This window comes from Chionomys nivalis, chromosome 22, assembly GCF_950005125.1.
Source record: "Chionomys nivalis chromosome 22, mChiNiv1.1, whole genome shotgun sequence".
In the NCBI taxonomy this organism is placed as follows: Eukaryota; Metazoa; Chordata; class Mammalia; order Rodentia; family Cricetidae; genus Chionomys; species Chionomys nivalis.
Window position 1 is genome coordinate 40,128,519 of NC_080107.1, and position 18,740 is coordinate 40,147,258.

At 49.7% G+C, this 18,740-nt stretch overlaps 1 protein-coding gene and 1 pseudogene across 1 annotated transcript; one reads left to right on the forward strand and one right to left on the reverse strand.

The window, feature by feature from the left end:
* Positions 1 to 2,806: 2,806 nt before the first annotated feature.
* On the reverse strand, positions 2,807 to 3,374 carry LOC130864348 (charged multivesicular body protein 1a-like; annotated as a pseudogene).
* An 11,258-nt stretch (positions 3,375 to 14,632) lies between these two features.
* Edf1 (endothelial differentiation related factor 1) lies at positions 14,633 to 18,733 on the forward strand. The gene is made up of 5 exons (XM_057755371.1): positions 14,633 to 14,811; positions 16,966 to 17,017; positions 17,298 to 17,458; positions 17,735 to 17,828; positions 18,518 to 18,733. The coding sequence occupies exons 1-5, from the start codon at positions 14,734 to 14,736 to the stop codon at positions 18,577 to 18,579; spliced, it is 447 nt and encodes a 148-aa protein (XP_057611354.1). The 5' UTR covers positions 14,633 to 14,733; the 3' UTR covers positions 18,580 to 18,733.
* Positions 18,734 to 18,740: the final 7 nt, after the last annotated feature.

An 18,740-nucleotide genomic window follows, 5' to 3' on the forward strand; every position in this document is an offset into this window, starting at 1 on the left:
AAAGCGTGCACCATCACCACCCAAGATCAAGATCTCACCAATATTCTACACCAGATATGTCCAGCCTGCAGCATGTATCCCAGGACGGCCGTGAATGCATCCCAACACTTGTAAATGTTATATCACAATGTCAAAAGAATAGACACCTCTGCACGATACCGAGTCTCCTCTGCATTCGTTCTGTAGCTGACTTTGAGAGACACTTGTGGCCTTTGCTGTTGGTTTTTTTCTTTTCTTTTTTTTTTTTTTTTTTTTTTTTTTTTGGTTTTTCGAGACAGGGTTTCTCTGTGGCTTTGGAGCCTGTCCTGGAACTAGCTCTTGTAGACCAGGCTGGTCTCGAACTCACAGAGATCCGCCTGCCTCTGCCTCTCAAGTGCTGGGATTAAAGGCGTGCACCACCACGCCCGGCTCGCTGTTGGTTCTTTTTACTGTTTTGGCTCATTTTTCTTTGCTCTTTGAGGGGCCTGCCACCCAGCTCCCAAATAAATCACACACAGTGGCTTATTCTTAATTATAAATGTCTGGCCTTAGCTTGGCTTATTTCTTGCCAGCTTTTCTTAAATTATCCTGTCTATATTTTGCCTCTGTGTGTCTTTCTTTTCTTACTTCTGTGTATCTTACTTTCACTCTTACTCCGTGGCTGGCTGTGTAGCTGGGTGACCGGCCCCTTCTTTTCTGGCTCCTTGATCTCTTGCTCCTCCTACCCTTTCTCCCACATTTCTCCTTCTATTTGTTTTCTGTGCCTCACAATGCCACCTATCCTTTCTCCTGTCTTGCTGTTGACTGTTCAGTTCTTTATTAGGCCAATCAGGTGTTTTAGACAGGCACAGTAACAGCTTCCTAGAGTTAAACAAATGCAACATAAAACATAAACATCTTTATATCATTAAACAAATGTTCCATAGCATAAACAAATGTAACACATCTTTTTTTATTCTCCAACAATCAATTTATTTGCAACAGCATTTTAAAGGCAGATATGCCTATTTTGATGAACCCAACTCAGCACCCCCAAATCTACTAGTGTTCCACAAATCCTGCACCCTCCAGGACTCAGAGAGCTCACAAGTTGTCCCGAGAGACTGCAACTATTCTCAACACCTGTCACGCAGGTTGATTTCAGGAAGCCTGAGGGGCCGTGGTTAGACTGTACCTTGGTCCCCGCCCCCAACATCAGCTTTGTAATGTGGAACACTGAGGGGCCCCCTGAAGTGCAGAACAGAAACAGTTTAACTCTGTGAAGCTGTTACTGTGTCTGTCTAAAACTCCTGATTGGCCTAATAAAGAACTGAACAGCAAGTCCAGGTGAAGTATCCAAGCTTGAGTGTAACCCTGCAGGCAGTACTGCCCTGCTCAGCCTGTGATGAGGGCTGGACAAACACACCCCATCTGCTGTGTCCTTTCCACTTTGGCAAAGAAACAAAACCACCAGGAGTTTTAAGAACATGAGTAGGCCGGGCGATGGTGGCTCACGCCTTTAATCCCAGCACTCGGGAGGCAGAGGCAGGCGGATCTCTGTGAGTTCGAGACCAGCCTGGTCTATAGAGCTAGTTCCAGGACAGGCTCCAAAGCCACAGAGAAACCCTGTCTCAAAAAACCAAAAAAAAAAAAAAAAGAACATGAGTAAAATGAGTAAAGTTCAGGAGACAGAAACTACAACAGCGGCCCATACACACAGCCTTCAGGTTGCCCCAGGCAGTCTCACTGCCTGCTCCCTGCCAGCTTCCCACTACAAAAGGGTGTAAAAGAGGTTTCTTCAGCGTGGCCATGCGCTCTCTCTTATCTTCCCCTCTTTCTCTCTTTCTCTTCTCCCTCTCTCTCTGCTTCTCTCCCCCAATAAAATGTTTTATGCCAAAAAAAAAAAAAAAAAAAAAAAAAGGGTGTAAAAGAGCTGACCGCAGCCTAAGATGACTGGCCCGGTTTCCTTTGTTAGCCACCCTGACTTTCCCCTGGAGAAGGCAGAAGGGCAGCAGCCTGTATCTAAAAGAACAGAAGAGTCAGGGGCCCTCACATTCAAGAGTGAGAAACTTTAAAGGTCCTGAAAAGCGACAACGCTGGAGGCCTGGCACCATCAGACAGATGCGCAGCCCAAGTGGCCCCAAGCCCTTCCAGAGGCAGCTGCTGAGGAAGGGTAAGCATCTCTCGGGAGGGAGCACCTGGACTTGAGATTGGATGCCAGTTCTGTGGGCTGGGGAAGGGAGCTGAGGGACAGAAAACCCAGGCCAACTCAGCCAGCTGGGAGTGGCAGCCAAGGAACAAACTCAGCCCTGGGAAGATGGAGGAGAGGAACCACCTGTAAAGGCCCCAGCCAGTGTTGGTGGCACTGGACATCTTGGGTACACAAAAAGTCCACAGGAACCTACTCAGGGCTGTCACATAACAGAATTTCCTGTCTGCAGAGGTCGGGGAGAGGCTCCCAGGAGCTGCCTAGCAAAGGTGTGGCTCTGATCCTCCCTGGCCACAACAAGCAGCAGGTATGTGTTCACTGGAAACTGAAGGCCATGAAGCCCTGGGCTGAAGTCCACACAGCTGCTGGTCAAACCCTGTCAACTCCACATAGGCAAAGGACAACACAGAACTTGCCCTCTTCCAGCTGTGGGCCACAAGTCATATGAGTCACCCACACTTGTGCAAATTCAATACCAGGACAGAGGCCCACTGCTCAACCTAAGGCTCAGTTCTAAGGCGCCCAGCCCGACAGGTTGGAAAAGAGCCAAGGCAGCGATGAAGGGTTGGAGAAAGTGGGGCAGAAGCCTCCAGTGCATCATAGAAGGGAGGCAACACCTGCCGAGGGCATGCTAATTCCTCAGGGCAGCAGCCTCCGAGACAGCTGGTCCTCCGGGCTGGGCACAGAGCTCTCACCCACAGCAGTCACCCTCTGGAAGCTGGCCGAGCTGGTCTAAGACCCCCCAGGCCATTTTCCTCAGCAATCTGCACAATGATGCTGTCGACCTGCTCCTGAGGTGTGGTCAGCGTGGTGGCAGAACTCCTGGAATCGTCCGTTACCAATGTTTGCTCATCCGGGCTCTGCACCTGCTGCTCAGACCTGTCCATCACCGCAGACACCTTGTGGAGATCCGTGGCACTCAGCGCCCTGTCCAGAGCTTTGGTGATCTGTGCCGTATTCTTGGTCACCCCCTTCACAGTCACAGCTGTCTGCACCTTGGAGGCTACTGCATCCACACGGGACGCCATCTGGAGCCAGTTTACACCTTCATTCTTCTTGCGGATGGCGTTCTCAGCACGCCTGCAGGCACAGTCCGCATTTGTCTGCAGAGGGCCTTCTTCACTTTGGCCTGCTCAGCCTTGGAGTCCTTCTCTGCCTTCTTGGCCAGTTTCTCTAGCTGTTTCAACTGGAACAGGGTATCGTCCATGGCCAGTCAGGTAGTGCACCCCTCGGGGTGGTGTAGGGGATGAGATCTTACGGACCAGCTGGCAAATGTGACGCGTCTTAAAACAGTATTCTACGATAGCCTTTCTCTTTGGCTATTAGGCTCCTAAAATAATGGACTCCAAGAAACTGAAATACTCTCCAGGAATCTCATGCAGGAGAAAGGAAAAGGCCGAAGCCCAGACCAACCAAAGGAGAAACTTGTGTCCTGGGAAGAGATCTGCAACCTCAATCCATCTTGCAGGGTAGACTGGAGCTGAGACAATGGGTTGGGTTAGTGATTGCAGGACCACACTTTAACCCGGTCTACTTAGTGATGCATAACTCTGGCCTCTACTTGAAGTTAAACTTCATGCAGGACCCTAAAGGTGAATTGGGGGGAGGTTGTGTCACTGGATCTCTTTGTCTTTCTTTCTAATTTGGCCACAATGAGTAAATCTTTCTTGCTTTTCACTGGTGAGTTTTCTCTTTAATTGGCTTATTGAGGACAAGTGCCTGAGCGTGGCTTGCTAGGGATGCCAGAACAGGCTCTGCCCCTAATAACTACAGTAGCAATCTCACGAGGATTGCAAGGACTAGGGAGCGGAAGGGGAGTCCAGGTGAGATCCTGGTCACAAGGAGATCCCCTGCAACCGTGAAAACGGTTTAGGATGAAAACTGTTTGAAGCTGGGGCTACTGATCCGGCCGTCCCGACTGCACTCGTGCTTCGTCAGGAGGTGGAATTCCCCTAACCGAATCAAGAATTCCACCAATGTGGCAGCGAGGTTGTCGTCTTCTGACAGAACTCAGGCAGCCACTGGGTCGATGATCTCGCTAAAGCATGTTTGCCCCAAGCACTAGTGAGTCCCCACCTGCAGGAACTCTCTCAGCTCTACCAATGTAAGGAGGTGTTTCCTTCAGGCTGCGCCTGAGAGGCCTGAGCGTGTGCTGAGCCACTAGCAGCCTAGCCTGAGAGAAAGACTCATTCACAGCAGAGCATCTACTCTGTTCTCCAGACCTCACCTCACCCACATCCATCAAAGATTTCACCAGCAAGACACTACCCCCTGCCCTTAATGGCAGCTGAGCCAGAGAGTGACATTACCCTAACTTAACTGTAGCCTGCTGGCTCAATGCTGCCACCACAAATGTGGCCTTTAGACTTCTCTACTTTTGAGATTTTGTGTGCATTTTGGGTGGGGGAGGGGTGGTGTACTGGTGTGCAGAGTGTGTACAGACTTAGACCAGGTCAACAGATGGGAGGTGTCCTGAATGGGAAGTGGCCTCGCTACTGCCCCACCCACCAGCACAGAACTGTGTGACATCCCGGGGACTCACCTCACTCGCTGACTGGGAAATGGGTGAGTCACCTTATCGTTGGACTACTCAGGGGTTTCCCACGTGCATTCCTTTCTGCTAAAAAGAAAGCAAAAGTACCCAACAAGACAACCAGAGGGCCAGGCAGAGGTTGGGGGTGTCCCGTGGGCAGACTAAAGAGGACCCACACAGCACCTGCTCACTCCCTGAGTCCTGGGATCAACCACAACCCCCTCTTCAGTAGAACCTTTGACTCTGCATGGGCGTGTGCCGTAGCTTTTGTCCTGAAGACAGCTGAGGTGACACACCAAAACAGGTTGGGACCTCAAGTGCTGACAGAGTTGGTTGGGGTGGGCTGTGATGATCGGACAGGACAGTGTGTACCGCACGTGTGTGGAAGTCAGAACGCAACCTCGGGTGTCTTTCCTCACCTCTCCCCTTGAGTCAGGGGCTCTCATTTGCCACTGCTGACTTAGACTGGGCTAGCTGGCTGGCAAGTTTGCAGCACTTCTCATCTCTGCCTCCTGTCTTGCCATAGGCAAGTATACTGTTGACTATGGAAGTGAGCTGAGCCCTGGGGATCAGACTCTCCTGCCGAGGCCCAGCTTGGCCACAATCCTTTGTACCAGGCAGTACCACCCTCCCTGTGCTTGGCTTGGGCCTTCTCCGGGCCTTAGAGCCTCATGTTAAAGCCGCTGTCTTTCCTGGTAACTCTGGGTTCTCATGACCACAAACACGTCATTTGTACAAAATATAATGGTAGCATTTCTGAACTGTGACCTCTGTGGTCCAGGGCCCAGGTCCATCGTTCACACTGGCTGGCTGTCAGGTGATGGCGCAGAGCACAGGGCTTCCTAGCTTCTCAGAGAACAGCGAGTATGCCACCTGCCGTCCAGAGAGGGAAAGGGCTGTGAGCGGGACCTTCTTGGCATCTGACAGGGTAGCCTCGCTGTTACCCACACACCTGTACCAGCACTGCTCCCACTCAGACCTAGCAAATGGAGCCATCCTTCCAAGGCCATGCAGCCACATGTCTGTGGTGATGTAATCTCAACACTCGAGATCCCAGGGGTCCCCTTCCACCTGCGGCATCCGGGTGTCCCTGTCCCTCCCTATCACATTCTCCACAGGGGCTCCTACCGTGGTAGGATGCTATCCCTTCGAGCATAGCAGCCTTTGCCGCCTACATCGGCAGCTGTGACTATTCCCAGGTGATCCTCAAGATTGGGACTTGATATTCCCTCATAGAAGAATTGGGTGGGGATGGTCACAGACCTGAGATCTCAGCCCCTCTTTCCTTCACCCTCTGCCAGATATAAGCAGTTCTGCCTCAGATATATGTAGTCTTTTGTTCTCAGGAGGGCTAGAGTTATAATGTGGAGGTTATGTGAAGGGAGACGCCACCTATGCAGGCATAAGGAAGTCGTCATCCGCGCTGGGAGAGACTTTTACGGCCACTTTGGGATTTGCTCCTCTACTCACTCATGCTTCGGAAGTACCCAATAAACTCAATTGTTTGCCGAATTGGACTTTAGTAGAACTGTACCTTCATCTCTTGCTGGTGCCTTATTTGGTGTGAGTAGGCGCCTGTATGTGTCTTCCAGAAAAAGTTCACACAACATCAACATTCTTTCAGTCTTATGCCCTGGTCCAAAGAACAGGCCAAGTGGAGAGTCTCTCCCTGGCCCTGGAATTTGGACACAGACTGCTGCTTACTTAGGTGTTAGGTTCTCTGATCCACTCTTCCATATAGCACAACCCTCACCGCGCCTGTTCATCCGCTCACACCTGCCCCTGCCTTCCCTCCCCACATTGAGCAGCTGGCGGGGGCTCACAGCTGCTGGTGGTGAGGACTGGCCTGGCAGCACTTGGCCAGCTCCATCACCGTCCTTGAACCTTGTCTGCGCTGTCACGCTAGTGAAAAGAGCACAGAAGAAACTTCATGGTGGAGTAAACACTCATTCAGCCAGGCACAGCAGCGCATGCCTGCAACCCCAGAACTCAGAGGCAGGCAAGTGTGACAGAAGCTTGACCCACACGGGAGCACCTTGACTCAAAAACCACTTAAGCCGGGCGATGGTGGTGCACGCCTTTAATCCCAGCACTTGGGAGGCAGAGGCAGGTGGATCTCTGTGAGTTCAAGACCAGCCTGGTCTACAGAGCTAGTTCCAGGACAGGCTCCAAAGTCACAGAGAAACCCTGTCTCAAAAAACCAAAAAAAAAAAAAAAAAAAAAACCACTTAAACTAAATGTAATGACTTTTGAGATAACAGTATAGACCAGTAGCTCTTCTGAACTGTAATGTTTGCAAATTTGACTTTAACTTTATCGAAACTGATCTTTTGAACCAAGTTCAGTAATGCACACAATGTAATCACATGTAATCTCAGCATTCAAGAGACTGAGACAGAAGAACTCTAGACCAGCCTGGAGTACACAGTTAGACCCTGTTTAATAGGGGAAACACGGTTACCCTATTGCTGTCGGGCACTGCAGACAGTCCAGCCATATCTACCTACCTACCTATATTTCCTTTTTTTTTTTTTGTTTTTGTTTTGTTTTGTTTTTCGAGACAGGGTTTCTCTGTGGCTTTGGAGCCTGTCCTGGAACTAGCTCTGTAGACCAGGCTGGTCTCGAACTCACAGAGATCCGCCTGCTTCTGCCTCCCGAGTGCTGGGATTAAAGGCGTGCGCCACCATCGCCCGGCTCCTATATTTCCTTTTAATGGATCAGAACACCTTCTGTCAAAGTAAAATTTGAAAGTTTTTTTCTGAAGTCATGGATATATGGGAAGAAGTTCAGAAATGAACCTCAAATATGGTATTCGGTAAGGATTCCTGAACCTTCCCCATCACCGTACACACTACAAACTGTGACTCACAACTGTCTTTGATTGCAGCTTCAAGGGGAGTCTGGTGCCCACTTCTGGATTCAGAGGGCACCTGTTCCACATGTGTGCACCCCACATACACACGTGGTTAAAAAACAATGTTTGCTTTTGTGTTTTCAAGACAGGATTTCTCTATGTAGCCTTGGCTGTCTCAGACTCACTCTCTAGGCCAGATTGGTCTCAAACTCAGAGATCATCCTGCTCTGGCCTTCCAAGTGCTGGTATTAATGGCATTTGACACCAATACCCAGCTAAAAATAAATATTTTTTAAGAACTGTTTTCCTAAATCTAGAAACCAAGGGACAGTTGAGGACTAAAGTTCTAGAATGCCGTTTTTATTCATGACGAGGTGGTATGTGACTTTTTCTGGGGATGCTATTTTCATTCCCCATAGAGGTAGAGAGCAATGGCAGACCAAAGGAAACATTCTGTCCTAGTCCATTTTGGTGCACAGTGAGTTTATGAGGGTCACTTACAGAAGTCTAGGCAATTCAAAGACAGCTCCATCTCCAGAAAGGCCCTGTGCAGCTCACAGGCAGTTATACCACCAGTAATCTACTCCCCAGAAGCTGTTTGCTGCTTATGCATCAAGAAGGGGGTCTGTGAGCATCGTCTCTACATGAGGGAATGGCAATAGTTCTGATCTCCTGAGGGTCTCCTATGGGTGATCACAGCTTCTCTGCTTCAAGATGGTTCGCGGTCATGGGGAACCCAGAGGAAACTGTTACACAACACAGTGTCAGGCCCCTGACTGCCCACAACTGTAGAGAAATGACAGAATATGGAAGCCACTGTCTGTAAGCATTGGGCAACCGGCAGTGCAGAACGGAGGACCTGAGGGGGCAGCTGAGGACAGAGATCCTCGGTTGCCTATGCTCTCTCTGGCTTTCTGTTTAGGATGCTTCTCCAATAGTCTCATAGGGGGATGGAGAGCGAGCACAGTGTGGTGATTTTGCTGTGCTGAGGAGGTCAAAGGCAGAGCCCAGGGCAACAGGAGCAGCTGTAGTGGCAGAATTTGACGCTGCCTGTTAACTTCAGGTCCAAGGAATCTGACACCCCCTTCTGGTCTCTAGAGGTACTGCACACACATACACACCGCCCACCACTATCCCATATACAGAAAATTAAAAATAAAATATCTTGGGAGGCAGAGGCATGTTGTGGAATATTTAACTAGGTAAAAATGTGTTACATTTGTTCATGCTCTGGAATACTGCTTGAACTGTGCAAAGGTGTGCTGCGTTTGTTTATGCTGCATTTGTTAAATGATATAAGGATGTGTTCAAGTATGAAAAGGTGCGTTGCATTTGTTTCACCTTGCCTGCCGAAGGCACGTGATTGGACTGATAAAAAGTTGGATGCCAATATCTAAGCAGGAGAGAGATAGTCAGGGCTGGCAGGAAGAGAGAATGGATAGGAGGAGAAATCTAGGCTCAAGAGGAACAGACAGATGAAGAGAGAAGAGAACGAGAGGGATGCCTGGGGCCAGCCAGGCAGCTGCAAGCCAGAGACGAGAAGCAGTGAAAGTAAGACATTCAGAAGGACAGAAAAGTAAAAAGCCCCAAGGCAAAAAGTAGATAAAGAGAAACAGGTTAATTTAAGTTAAAAAGAGTTAGCCAGAAATGAGCCTAAGCTAGTCCGAGCATTCAAAACTTATAATAAGTCTCCATTGTTGTGGTTTGGGAGCTGGTTGGTGGCCCAGAAGAAAAAGCCTAGCCGGGCGGTGGTGGCGCACGCCTTTAATCCCAGCACTCGGGAGGCAGAGGCAGGCGGATCTCTGTGAGTTCGAGACCAGCCTGGTCTACAAGAGCTAGTTCCAGGACAAGCTCCAAAACCACAGAGAAACCCTGTCTCAAAAAACCAAAAAAAAAAAAAAAAAAAAAAAAAAAAAAGAAAAAAGAAAAAGCCTGCCATAGAGGCAGGTGAATCACTGTGAGTTCCAGGACAGTCAGACATACATAGTGATTTCTGTCTCAAATAAAAATCTTTATAGATTTTTTTTTTAAAAAATGGCTTCCAGTTTACTGAGCTATATCTCACTCCTATTCATACAATTATCTTTCTACATTTTGTAATGCTTTGGTATCCTTTTTAAAAAATATACTGACTTTTCCCACACAAGATTATTTTAAGATATTATATAATTAACATAACACAAAAATCTTACATATTAACACAAAATGTACATGCTGTCCTAGGATTTGGCTTAATAGTAGGGAGGGGGAAGAAAGGAAGGAAAGAGAGACGGCAGACTGGAGAGATGGTCATTCAGTAAAGTGGCTGTCATGCAAGTCTGAAGACCTGAGTTCGGATCCCAAGCAGCCATGTAGGTGCTGGGTGCTTACAACCCCAGTCCCGGGGAGGGGGAGACAGGGAGATCCCTAGAGCTTTCTGAACAGGCAGTCCAGTGGAGCTCCAGGTTTAGTCAGAGACTGCGCATCAAACAGTACGGAAGGAAGCAACCAAGGGAGAGCTCCAGTGTTTGCCTGACTTAAAACAAAGCAGAAAACAGGAAGGAAGAGAGGGTGCGTGTTTGGGCTGAAGAGATGAGGTTGGAGAGGACTCAGATCCTAAAAGGAAGAAATAAACCGCCATCTTTAACTTGTGTTCCAGCAGGCTACAGAAATGTGTGATGATGAAGTGGCTAATGCAGGCAAGCCACTCATGTTAAATAAGCGAACAGAGGACTCACTGTCTCTGGAGATAGTTTACCATGCTAGCTGCTGAGGCTTCTCTCCAGAGCAGCAACCTCTGAGCCTGGAACACACCGGAAGACCCTGAGCTGGGATTGAAAGTGCCTGGTGACTCCACAGAGAGAAAAGGAGGGCAGCCTCATGGCATCTGTCTGAGCCCAGAGGGTCGGGGGGCAAGGACTGGGCAGGAGACACCATGGCTGGATTCCTAATGATAGCCATGTGGGACATGGCAGGCGATGGAGGGGTCTGTCTTCAAGCCCAAGCTAGCCGGAGTGGATACACCGTGGGACTGGCTCAGCTGTTCCTGCAGAGCTCCCCCATGGCCTGGGATGCCTCGTAATGAGTTCATGCACATTGAACCCAGATACGGTGCTGACAATGCCTTAGATTACAGCCTGTGTCCAGCATCTAGCTGGACCTCTCTCTTGTTTCACTCTCTGGGAGTCAAACAGGTTGGAACGACTGTGCATTTGCAGCCCACAAATAAGAAGAATGGGTTAAGATGTTTATGAACAGGAATGTCTTCTGAGGATGCCTGGACACTTAAGTCAGCTAGAAGTGAAGGAGAAAGGGCTTTTTTTTTTGGTTTTTTGAGACAGGGTTTCTCTGTGGTTTTGGAGCCTGTCCTGGAACTAGCTCTTGTAGACCAGGCTGGTCTCAAACTCATAGAGATCCGCCTGCCTCTGCCTCCCGAGTGCTGGGATTAAAGGCGTGTGCCACCACCGCCCGGTCAGGAGAAAGGTTCTTTGCACCTGCCAGGCCAGTGGTCAGTCTTTCCCAATCAGTCATGCAGGTTGCAAGATGTCAACAGAATTGAAACCACCCGCAAGGGAAGAGAATTAGAACTCTCAGGCTGGCCGGGCGGTGGTGGCGCACGCCTTTAATCCCAGCACTCGGTGAGTTCGAGGCCAGCCTGGTCTACAAGAGCTAGTTCCAGGACAGGAACCAAAAGCTACGGAGAAACCCTGTCTCGGAAAAACCAAAAAAAAAAAAAAAAAAAAAGAACTCTCAGGCTGGTGAGAGGGTAAAATGCCTGCTGCTCCAGAATCCACGCAGCGGAAGAGAACCGACTCTCCAGAGCTGTCGTTGGAAGTGGATCACATTACTCGTGCGTGGCCCTCCACCCACACACGAGTGCACACATAAAATAAATTTTTTTTTAAAAAATATTTATTTATTTATTATGTATACAATAATCTGTCTCCATGTATGTCTGCAGGCCAGAAGAGGGCACCAGACCTCATTACAGATGGTTGTGAGCCACCATGTGGTTGCCGGGAATTGAACTCAGGACCTTTGGAAGAGCAGGCAATGCTCTTAACCACTGAGCCATCTCTCCAGCCCCCACATAAAATAAATTTAAAAATATAAAAGAAAAACACTCTCACCAGCCAGGCACTCACCTGTGTTCCCATCACTCAGGAAGAGGCCTGAGAGAGGAGGCCAACTGAGCTGGTGAGACCCTGTCCCCACACAAAGCAGACAAAAATCTCTTATCAAAAGATGCAAGTACAGCTTACGCCACTGTGGATGTTTTTCATTCATGAATGGACTTGTATTTATCAAAATTCTAGTTTCAGGAACCGTGCTGGCTAGTTTTGTGTATCAACTTGATATAAGCTAAAGTCATCAGAGAAGGAGCCTCATTTGAGGAACTGCCCCCAGCTGTAAGGCGTTTTCTCAGTTAAGGATCAATGGGGAGGGCCCAGACTATGGCAAGTGATGGGCAGGTGTTCCTGGGTTCTACAAGGTGGGCTGAGTTGAGCAAGCCATGAGAAGTAAGCCAGTAAGCAGGTCCCCTCCATGGCCTCTGCATCAGCTCCTGCCTCCAGGTTCCTGCCCTGCTTGAGTTCCTGTTCTGACCTCCTTCGATGATGGTTCTGTGATCTGGAAATAAACCCTTTCCTCTCCAACTGCTTTTTGGTCATGTGTTTTGGTGCAGCAATAGAAACCCTAAGACAGGGACCAAATCTGTTGTATCTGCTACCAGTGAGTTCATCAGTGAGAAATCTTGAGCTTTCTCAAGCTAACGCTGATAACAATGGAGAAACGGGATCAAACACTAGGAAAATGACTGAGTCGTCTTTCTATTCTTTTCCAAAAAATATTTATTATGTATACAGTGTTCTGGCATGTATACCCACACCAAACCTCATTATTGATAGTTGTGAGCTGCCATGTGGTTGCTGGGAATTGAACTCAGGGCCTCTGGGAGAGAAGCCAGTGCTCTTAACCTCTGAGCCGTCTCTTCAGTCCCCTTTATTCTTTTTAGAAAACAGTTCCACAAAAAATGTGACAAGGCAATCAGAGTGAACACAGCTGAAAACAGCAAGCAAAAACAAAGAAATGTGTACAATTTATATTTCTATTATTATCATAATTTATTTTTTAAGATAGGCTCTCACTGTATTCCCTGGCTGGCCTGGAACTCCCAAAGATCCGTCTGCCTCCCAAGTGCTGGGATTGAAGGTGTGTGGTACCACACCCAGCCTCTTACAACTCTCAAATAAAACTCCACTTCCAGGGGATCTGATGCTCTCTTCTGGTCTCCCCAGACATGGATGTGTGATTTTTGAGACTAGCCTGGTCTACTTATCAAGTTCCAAGCCAGCCAAAGTTATATAGTGAGACCCTGTCTCAAAAAAAGCCCACAATTTTTAAGTCTTTCATATTTGTATTTTGCATGAATATCTATGCATCATATGTGTGCAGTGTCTGTGGTGGCCAGAAGGCATCAGATCTCTTATAGTTATAGATGCCTGAGCCACCTTGTGGGTGCTGAGAATTGAATCCAAGTCTTCTGGAAGAGTCGTCAGTGCTCTTAACTGCCAAGTCATCTCCTCATTTTTAAATTTTAAAAGTGTTATTTATTTATTTTTGGTACCCAGAGTGATGGCACATGCTTTTAATCCCAGCAGTTGGGAGGCAGAAGAAGGCAGATCTCTATGAATTCCAGGCCAGCCTAGTCTACACAGTGAGCTCCAGGCCAGTACATAGTGAGCCCATCTCAAAAAAGACAAAACGTCACCCCCACCAATGTGTGTGTGTTTTCATGTGTATAGGCGTTTTGCCTTTACACGTGTCTGTATACCATGTGTGCCTGGTGCCCTCGGAGGCCAGAAGAGGGCATCTATCCCTCTGGAGTTGGAGTTACAACCTGATGTGGGTGTTCTTGGGTCCTCAGCAAAGCAGCAAATGTTCTTAACCACTTAAGCCCCTCTATAACCATTTTTGTCTCCCCCAAGCAGGGTTTCATGTAGCCCTGGTGGCCTCAAACTTGCTAAAGTGAACCTTGAACTTTTGATCCTCCTGTCTCCACCTCCAAGTACTGGTGTTACAAAGGTGAGTTGTTTATTTTTATCTTTATTTCGAGATAGGATTCCTCTGTGTAGTCTTGCCTATCCTCTAACTTGCTATGTAGACCAGACTGGCCCCGAACTCATAGAAACCTGTCTGCTTCTGCTTGTCAAGTGCTGGGATTAAAGGAGTGCACAACAACCGTCATGATGAGCTTTTACTTTTAAACTAATTTGTTTTCCTGTACTCCAAAGAAAGCCATCTAGGGTTCTCACGAAATTTGCCAACTGCTGTCCTCCCCTATCCCCCCCCCCCCAGCACACCTCCAAAGGAACGGAAATTCAAACTGCAGGTACAGTCCAAAACTACAGCAAACAATCTGAACCTGAATTCTTTATCAGGTCTCAGTCCCAAGGCGTGTTCGGGAAGACACGTGTTACCAGGGTACTGACCAGTGTGGGGGACACTGGCACAGGTTGCTCGGGATGTAGAGGAGACCCGCTGGGATCAGTAGGCTCTGTACTCCCTTCTCTACACTAGAACAGCACCTGCGCTAGCACGAGGGGGAGGGCGTCGCCTGCGCCCCTCTCCGCCCAGTCCCCCACTCTTCTCAGATTCGCGTGCTCCGCTCCTTCCCTCCACCCCCAGATCCCCTACAGGTCCCTGCTCTTTTCTCAGGTTTTCCCCTTTCCCTTCCCTCTCCTGTCCAGGTGCCCCACTCTCCTCTCCAGCTCCCCCCACTCCTCTCCTGTCCGGGTCCCCCACTTTCTTAGGTCCTTCCCTCTCCTCTCCAGGTCCTCCCTGCTCTTCTCTAAGGTCCCTCTCCGTTCCCTTCGGCCCCCACGTTCCTCCCGGCCCTGGTGTTCTGCCTTTCGTATCCCCACAGACACAGGTCTTGATCAACAGCGAAGATCAGACGTCGACCTCCATGCGCCGCCCGTGGGCGGACCCGGAGGGTCCCTGGACTAGCCGGGCTCCGATTGGCCGCGGATCTCGGGAAGTGGCGGCCCCTGGGACCACCGACCAATGGGAGCCAGGGGCGGGACCGCGGCGCAAGCGCCGGAAGCGGGGAGGCGACGAAGGCACGTCGCGTCGCCGCGCCGGGTCTCGAGCAGCTGCCAGAGCCAGAGCCGCTGGACGGACCGCCTCTCCCGCCGCGCCATGGCCGAGAGCGACTGGGACACCGTGACGGTGCTGCGCAAGAAGGGCCCCACGGCCGCACAGGCCAAGTCTAAGCAGGTGCCCAGCCCGTGGGGGGCGGCGGGAAGCTACAGGGCCGCGCGGTGCGCTGCGGTCGCTGGGCCGAGCCTGGGGAATCCGGCAGTGGGTGGGGACCCGAACGGAACGGACGAGGGTGGGGACCTTGTGGGACAACAGGTGGGGACGGAGTAGGGAAAAAGACTGGGGCAGAGGGCAGCTGACCTGGGCGAGGCTGGGACAAGGGTCAGGGGTTGGGGGATGGGATGTGACCCGAGCTCTGGACTGGGACAGGCCTGGGTGGGGACCTGGATGAAGATGGAAATAGGGTTCAGGACAGGTACAAGAGTAGGTCACAGAACCTGGCTGGTCACGAAATGTAGGGTGAGGAGCAGGGGTATTAGGCACAGGAGTCTACGGAGCCGGGGTAGGGGCAGTCTTCTTGCTGAAGGTTTTGTCCGTACCTGGTATCAGCCTGAGCTGGCATCGCTGGTGGCTTGGTGCCCAGGCGATCTCAGCCTATAAAGAGTACTGTCTGAGGCAGTGGTGGCCTCCTGTGGCCTAGTGCCCTCTCCACTTTTCTTTCCTGAGCCCTGAGTGCTGTGGTACCTTGAGGAGTACTGGCCTGCTTTGGTGTAGTTGCTGCATAGGCAAAGCCAACTTCACAAGCCTTTTCTTTTCAAGGGAATGTGGAGTCACATCCCAAGTGTGTAGAAAGTCTGAACATAGTACACAGAAAATGGCTCACAAACCACTTTGCCGAAACATTATGTTACTGTTAGAGGTCCTGTCTCCAGGGAGACTGCAGGGATCTGCGGGGTATGTCATCTCTCGTTAGGAGCCATACTGGCCGAGGAAGCCAGGCCAGCATTCCACTCTTTCCTGCTTTGTAGCAGAGTTTGAAAGAGGAATAGCTCTATTTTCAATAAAGAACCTGTTAGCCTTATGTATGTTGGTGTAGATGTGTATAAACGTGCATGCACACACACACACACAAAACTTATTTATTGTGGTGTTGATAGCAGTTATAGGACCTTGTGTATTTAGTACTAAACAAGTCTTGCCCCGTATCTGACACTGGCCTGGGTTCCCATCGGAGCCTCCTGAGTGCTAGGATCGCTGTCGTGTGCCACCATTCCCAGCTCAAGCCTGTCTAGTGTAGAAGTGAGTTGGTTCTTTTAGAGTGGTTTAATGTACATTATTTGGGTATTGAGGGTTTTGTGTACAGTGTCCCTGTTTCTTTGGAGATACTTTCTGAGGCTGCTCAGTGGATGCCTGGACCTGAGTTGTACTGGATCTTGTATGTACTGTGTTTTTCCTACTCAGAAATAACCGTGACAGAGTTTATAAATTGGGCACCGGGAAGAATAGTGCTAAATTGGAGAGGTGGCTGGGAGTGGTTAAGAGTGTTGCTGCTCGTGCAGAGGACTCAGAACATCTGTCAGTAAGTTCAGTTCTAGGTCTCTGGGGGCACTGTGTGCATGTGGTACATAGATATATATGCAGGCAAACACTCATACACGTGAAATAAAGATAAGTACATTTTTAAAAAGCCAGTTGTAACTAATGGTTGTGAAAAACTTGTTAAAACAGTGCACTGTAGTCAGAGTTGTGCAAATGTGGTTTCTCTCTTCTGGTCCTACACTCACCCTTCTTTTAGGGATGGTGTGAAATGATACAGTATCTAAATGATGCCCTAGAGCGATGTCAATCACATGGCCATTGTTAAGTAGCATTAGGCTCGTTCATCATGATTTCTTGACTATAAAGTCTGTTTTGATGCCCTGGTGGTTATCTGCTAACCAAAGAGGTGGTCATGGAGATAAGTAAGAGGCAGGTAACACGCATAGCACAGACACACGTGGACAGAGGCATGGCTTATGTCTCAGGTGAGACAGTGGGGCTGGTATGAAACCGTATCACACCTTTCAGAACATAAAAATTTTTAAAATTATGAATTGGTATATGGAATTTAATGTTTTGGAACTAAAGCTGACCATGGATCAACCAAACATGGGAAGTAAGACTTGAGTGGGGGCAGAGGACACTGTTGTGATGAGGTTGGATTGTTTTAGCCAGCAGTATGTATCAGTCTTTTAAAAGTGAGCAGCATGCAATTGGCAGACAGCTGCCAGAATTGTGCCCCACACTCCCCCAAAGCTCATTTTGATTGAAAACCACTTTCTGGTTTTCTAGGCCATCTTAGCAGCTCAGAGACGAGGAGAAGATGTGGAGACATCCAAGAAATGTAGGTACTCAAGTTTCCACCCGCAAAGCCAGGATGTGCTGTGGGACGGCTTGCCTGGTGGTATGGTTGGGCAGTGCCCTGGGGACCTGCCAGTCAGCGTAGCTCTGGGTGGTGTGAGCTCCGCAGGGACTGCTAACTTCTCACTGCTGTGGGAAGATTGAGATTCAGGGCTCTGAGGTCCGTGAAGTCCAGGTCAGCTGGGCCTGGGACCCTGTCAGTCTGGTTTCTCCTGTGCTCTGTGCAAACTGACTCTGCTCTGTTCTGCTCACATTGCCTCCAGGGGCTGCTGGCCAGAACAAGCAGCATTCCATCACTAAGAACACAGCCAAGCTAGACCGGGAGACAGAGGAGCTGCATCATGACAGGGTGACCCTGGAGGTGGGCAAAGTGATTCAGCGGGGCCGGCAGAGCAAGGGCCTGACACAGAAGGACCTGGCCACGGTGAGCCTTTTGCAGCTGTGGAGTGGGGACAGGTGACAGGTGCTTAGACAGTATAGGGAAGGTGGGCTCGCTGCACAGCTTCGGGACCTTACCCTAGTACACCCCAAATCCTCTGGGAAAGCCAGGTCAGAGAAGCTGTGGCTCTTTCTTGTACAAGACTTGTTTGTATGGGGGTACCAGGGGCCCCAAACAAAGATGGCTGCCTGTGGGTACCTCGTCTGGATTCTGCAGCACATCTTACTGAGCTAGTATGGCTAAGGTGCATCTTTTCTTCAGAAAATCAATGAAAAGCCGCAAGTCATCGCAGACTATGAAAGTGGACGGGCCATTCCGAATAACCAGGTTTTGGGCAAAATTGAGAGAGCCATCGGTGAGTGTCTTCCCTAGCAGTCTTGGACAAGGCATTGCCCTTCTGTAAGGGGTGGCGAGGGTGAGATGGCAGGCCCCTGTCTTCTTGAGGCCAAACTACTAGAATCCTGCCTAAAGGTTTGAGGCTTGGTGGGACTCCAGAACCCTGAGGACATGGGGACTTGGGTCCTTCTATAGCTAACATCCAGCCAGAACACACTGTTCTCAGGGTGCCTACATGGCACATGGCTTACCTCTGCAGTGCACCTCCATGAGGCCCAGTGCAGTGTTCCAGTTCTTCTGGGACAAGACATCAAGATGTTTGTCTTCTCATCTTTTTAGATTTTGTTATTTTTACTTATTTTTTTTCTGTCTGTCCTGGAACTCTGTAGACAAGGCTGGCCTATGCGCATTAAAGGCGTGCACCACCACGTCTGGCTTAGATTTTATTTTTTATGTAGAGTCTCTCTGTAGCTCAGGCTGGCCTCAAACTCACACCAGTCCCCCTACTCAGTTTCCTGAGCTCTGGGATTGGAGTGGGCCCCCATGGCCAGCCTGGCCCACTCTCAGGTGTGCTGTCAGATGTGAAAGCGGCCCGGTGTGGAGGCTTTGTGAGGCAAGTGGATGGTGGGAAGCTTGGGCAGAGCAGGGAGGTTGGGAAGGTGCAGGAAGCTGCAGAGTGGTCAGCATCTTGCTGGCTCGTTGTTTCAGGCCTCAAGCTCCGGGGGAAGGACATCGGGAAGCCTATCGAGAAGGGGCCGAAGGCGAAATGAACACAAAGCCTCGAAGCCAGTGGTTCCGGCTGAGCTCTTCTGGCTGGTCCCCCAGGACCACCAGCACTGCCGTGGGTCTCCTCACATGGTTAAACGGAACACGGGGGTCAGGCCTGTGTGCCCCCTCAACCCATACCTGCTGTCAAACAAAGCAAAACCTT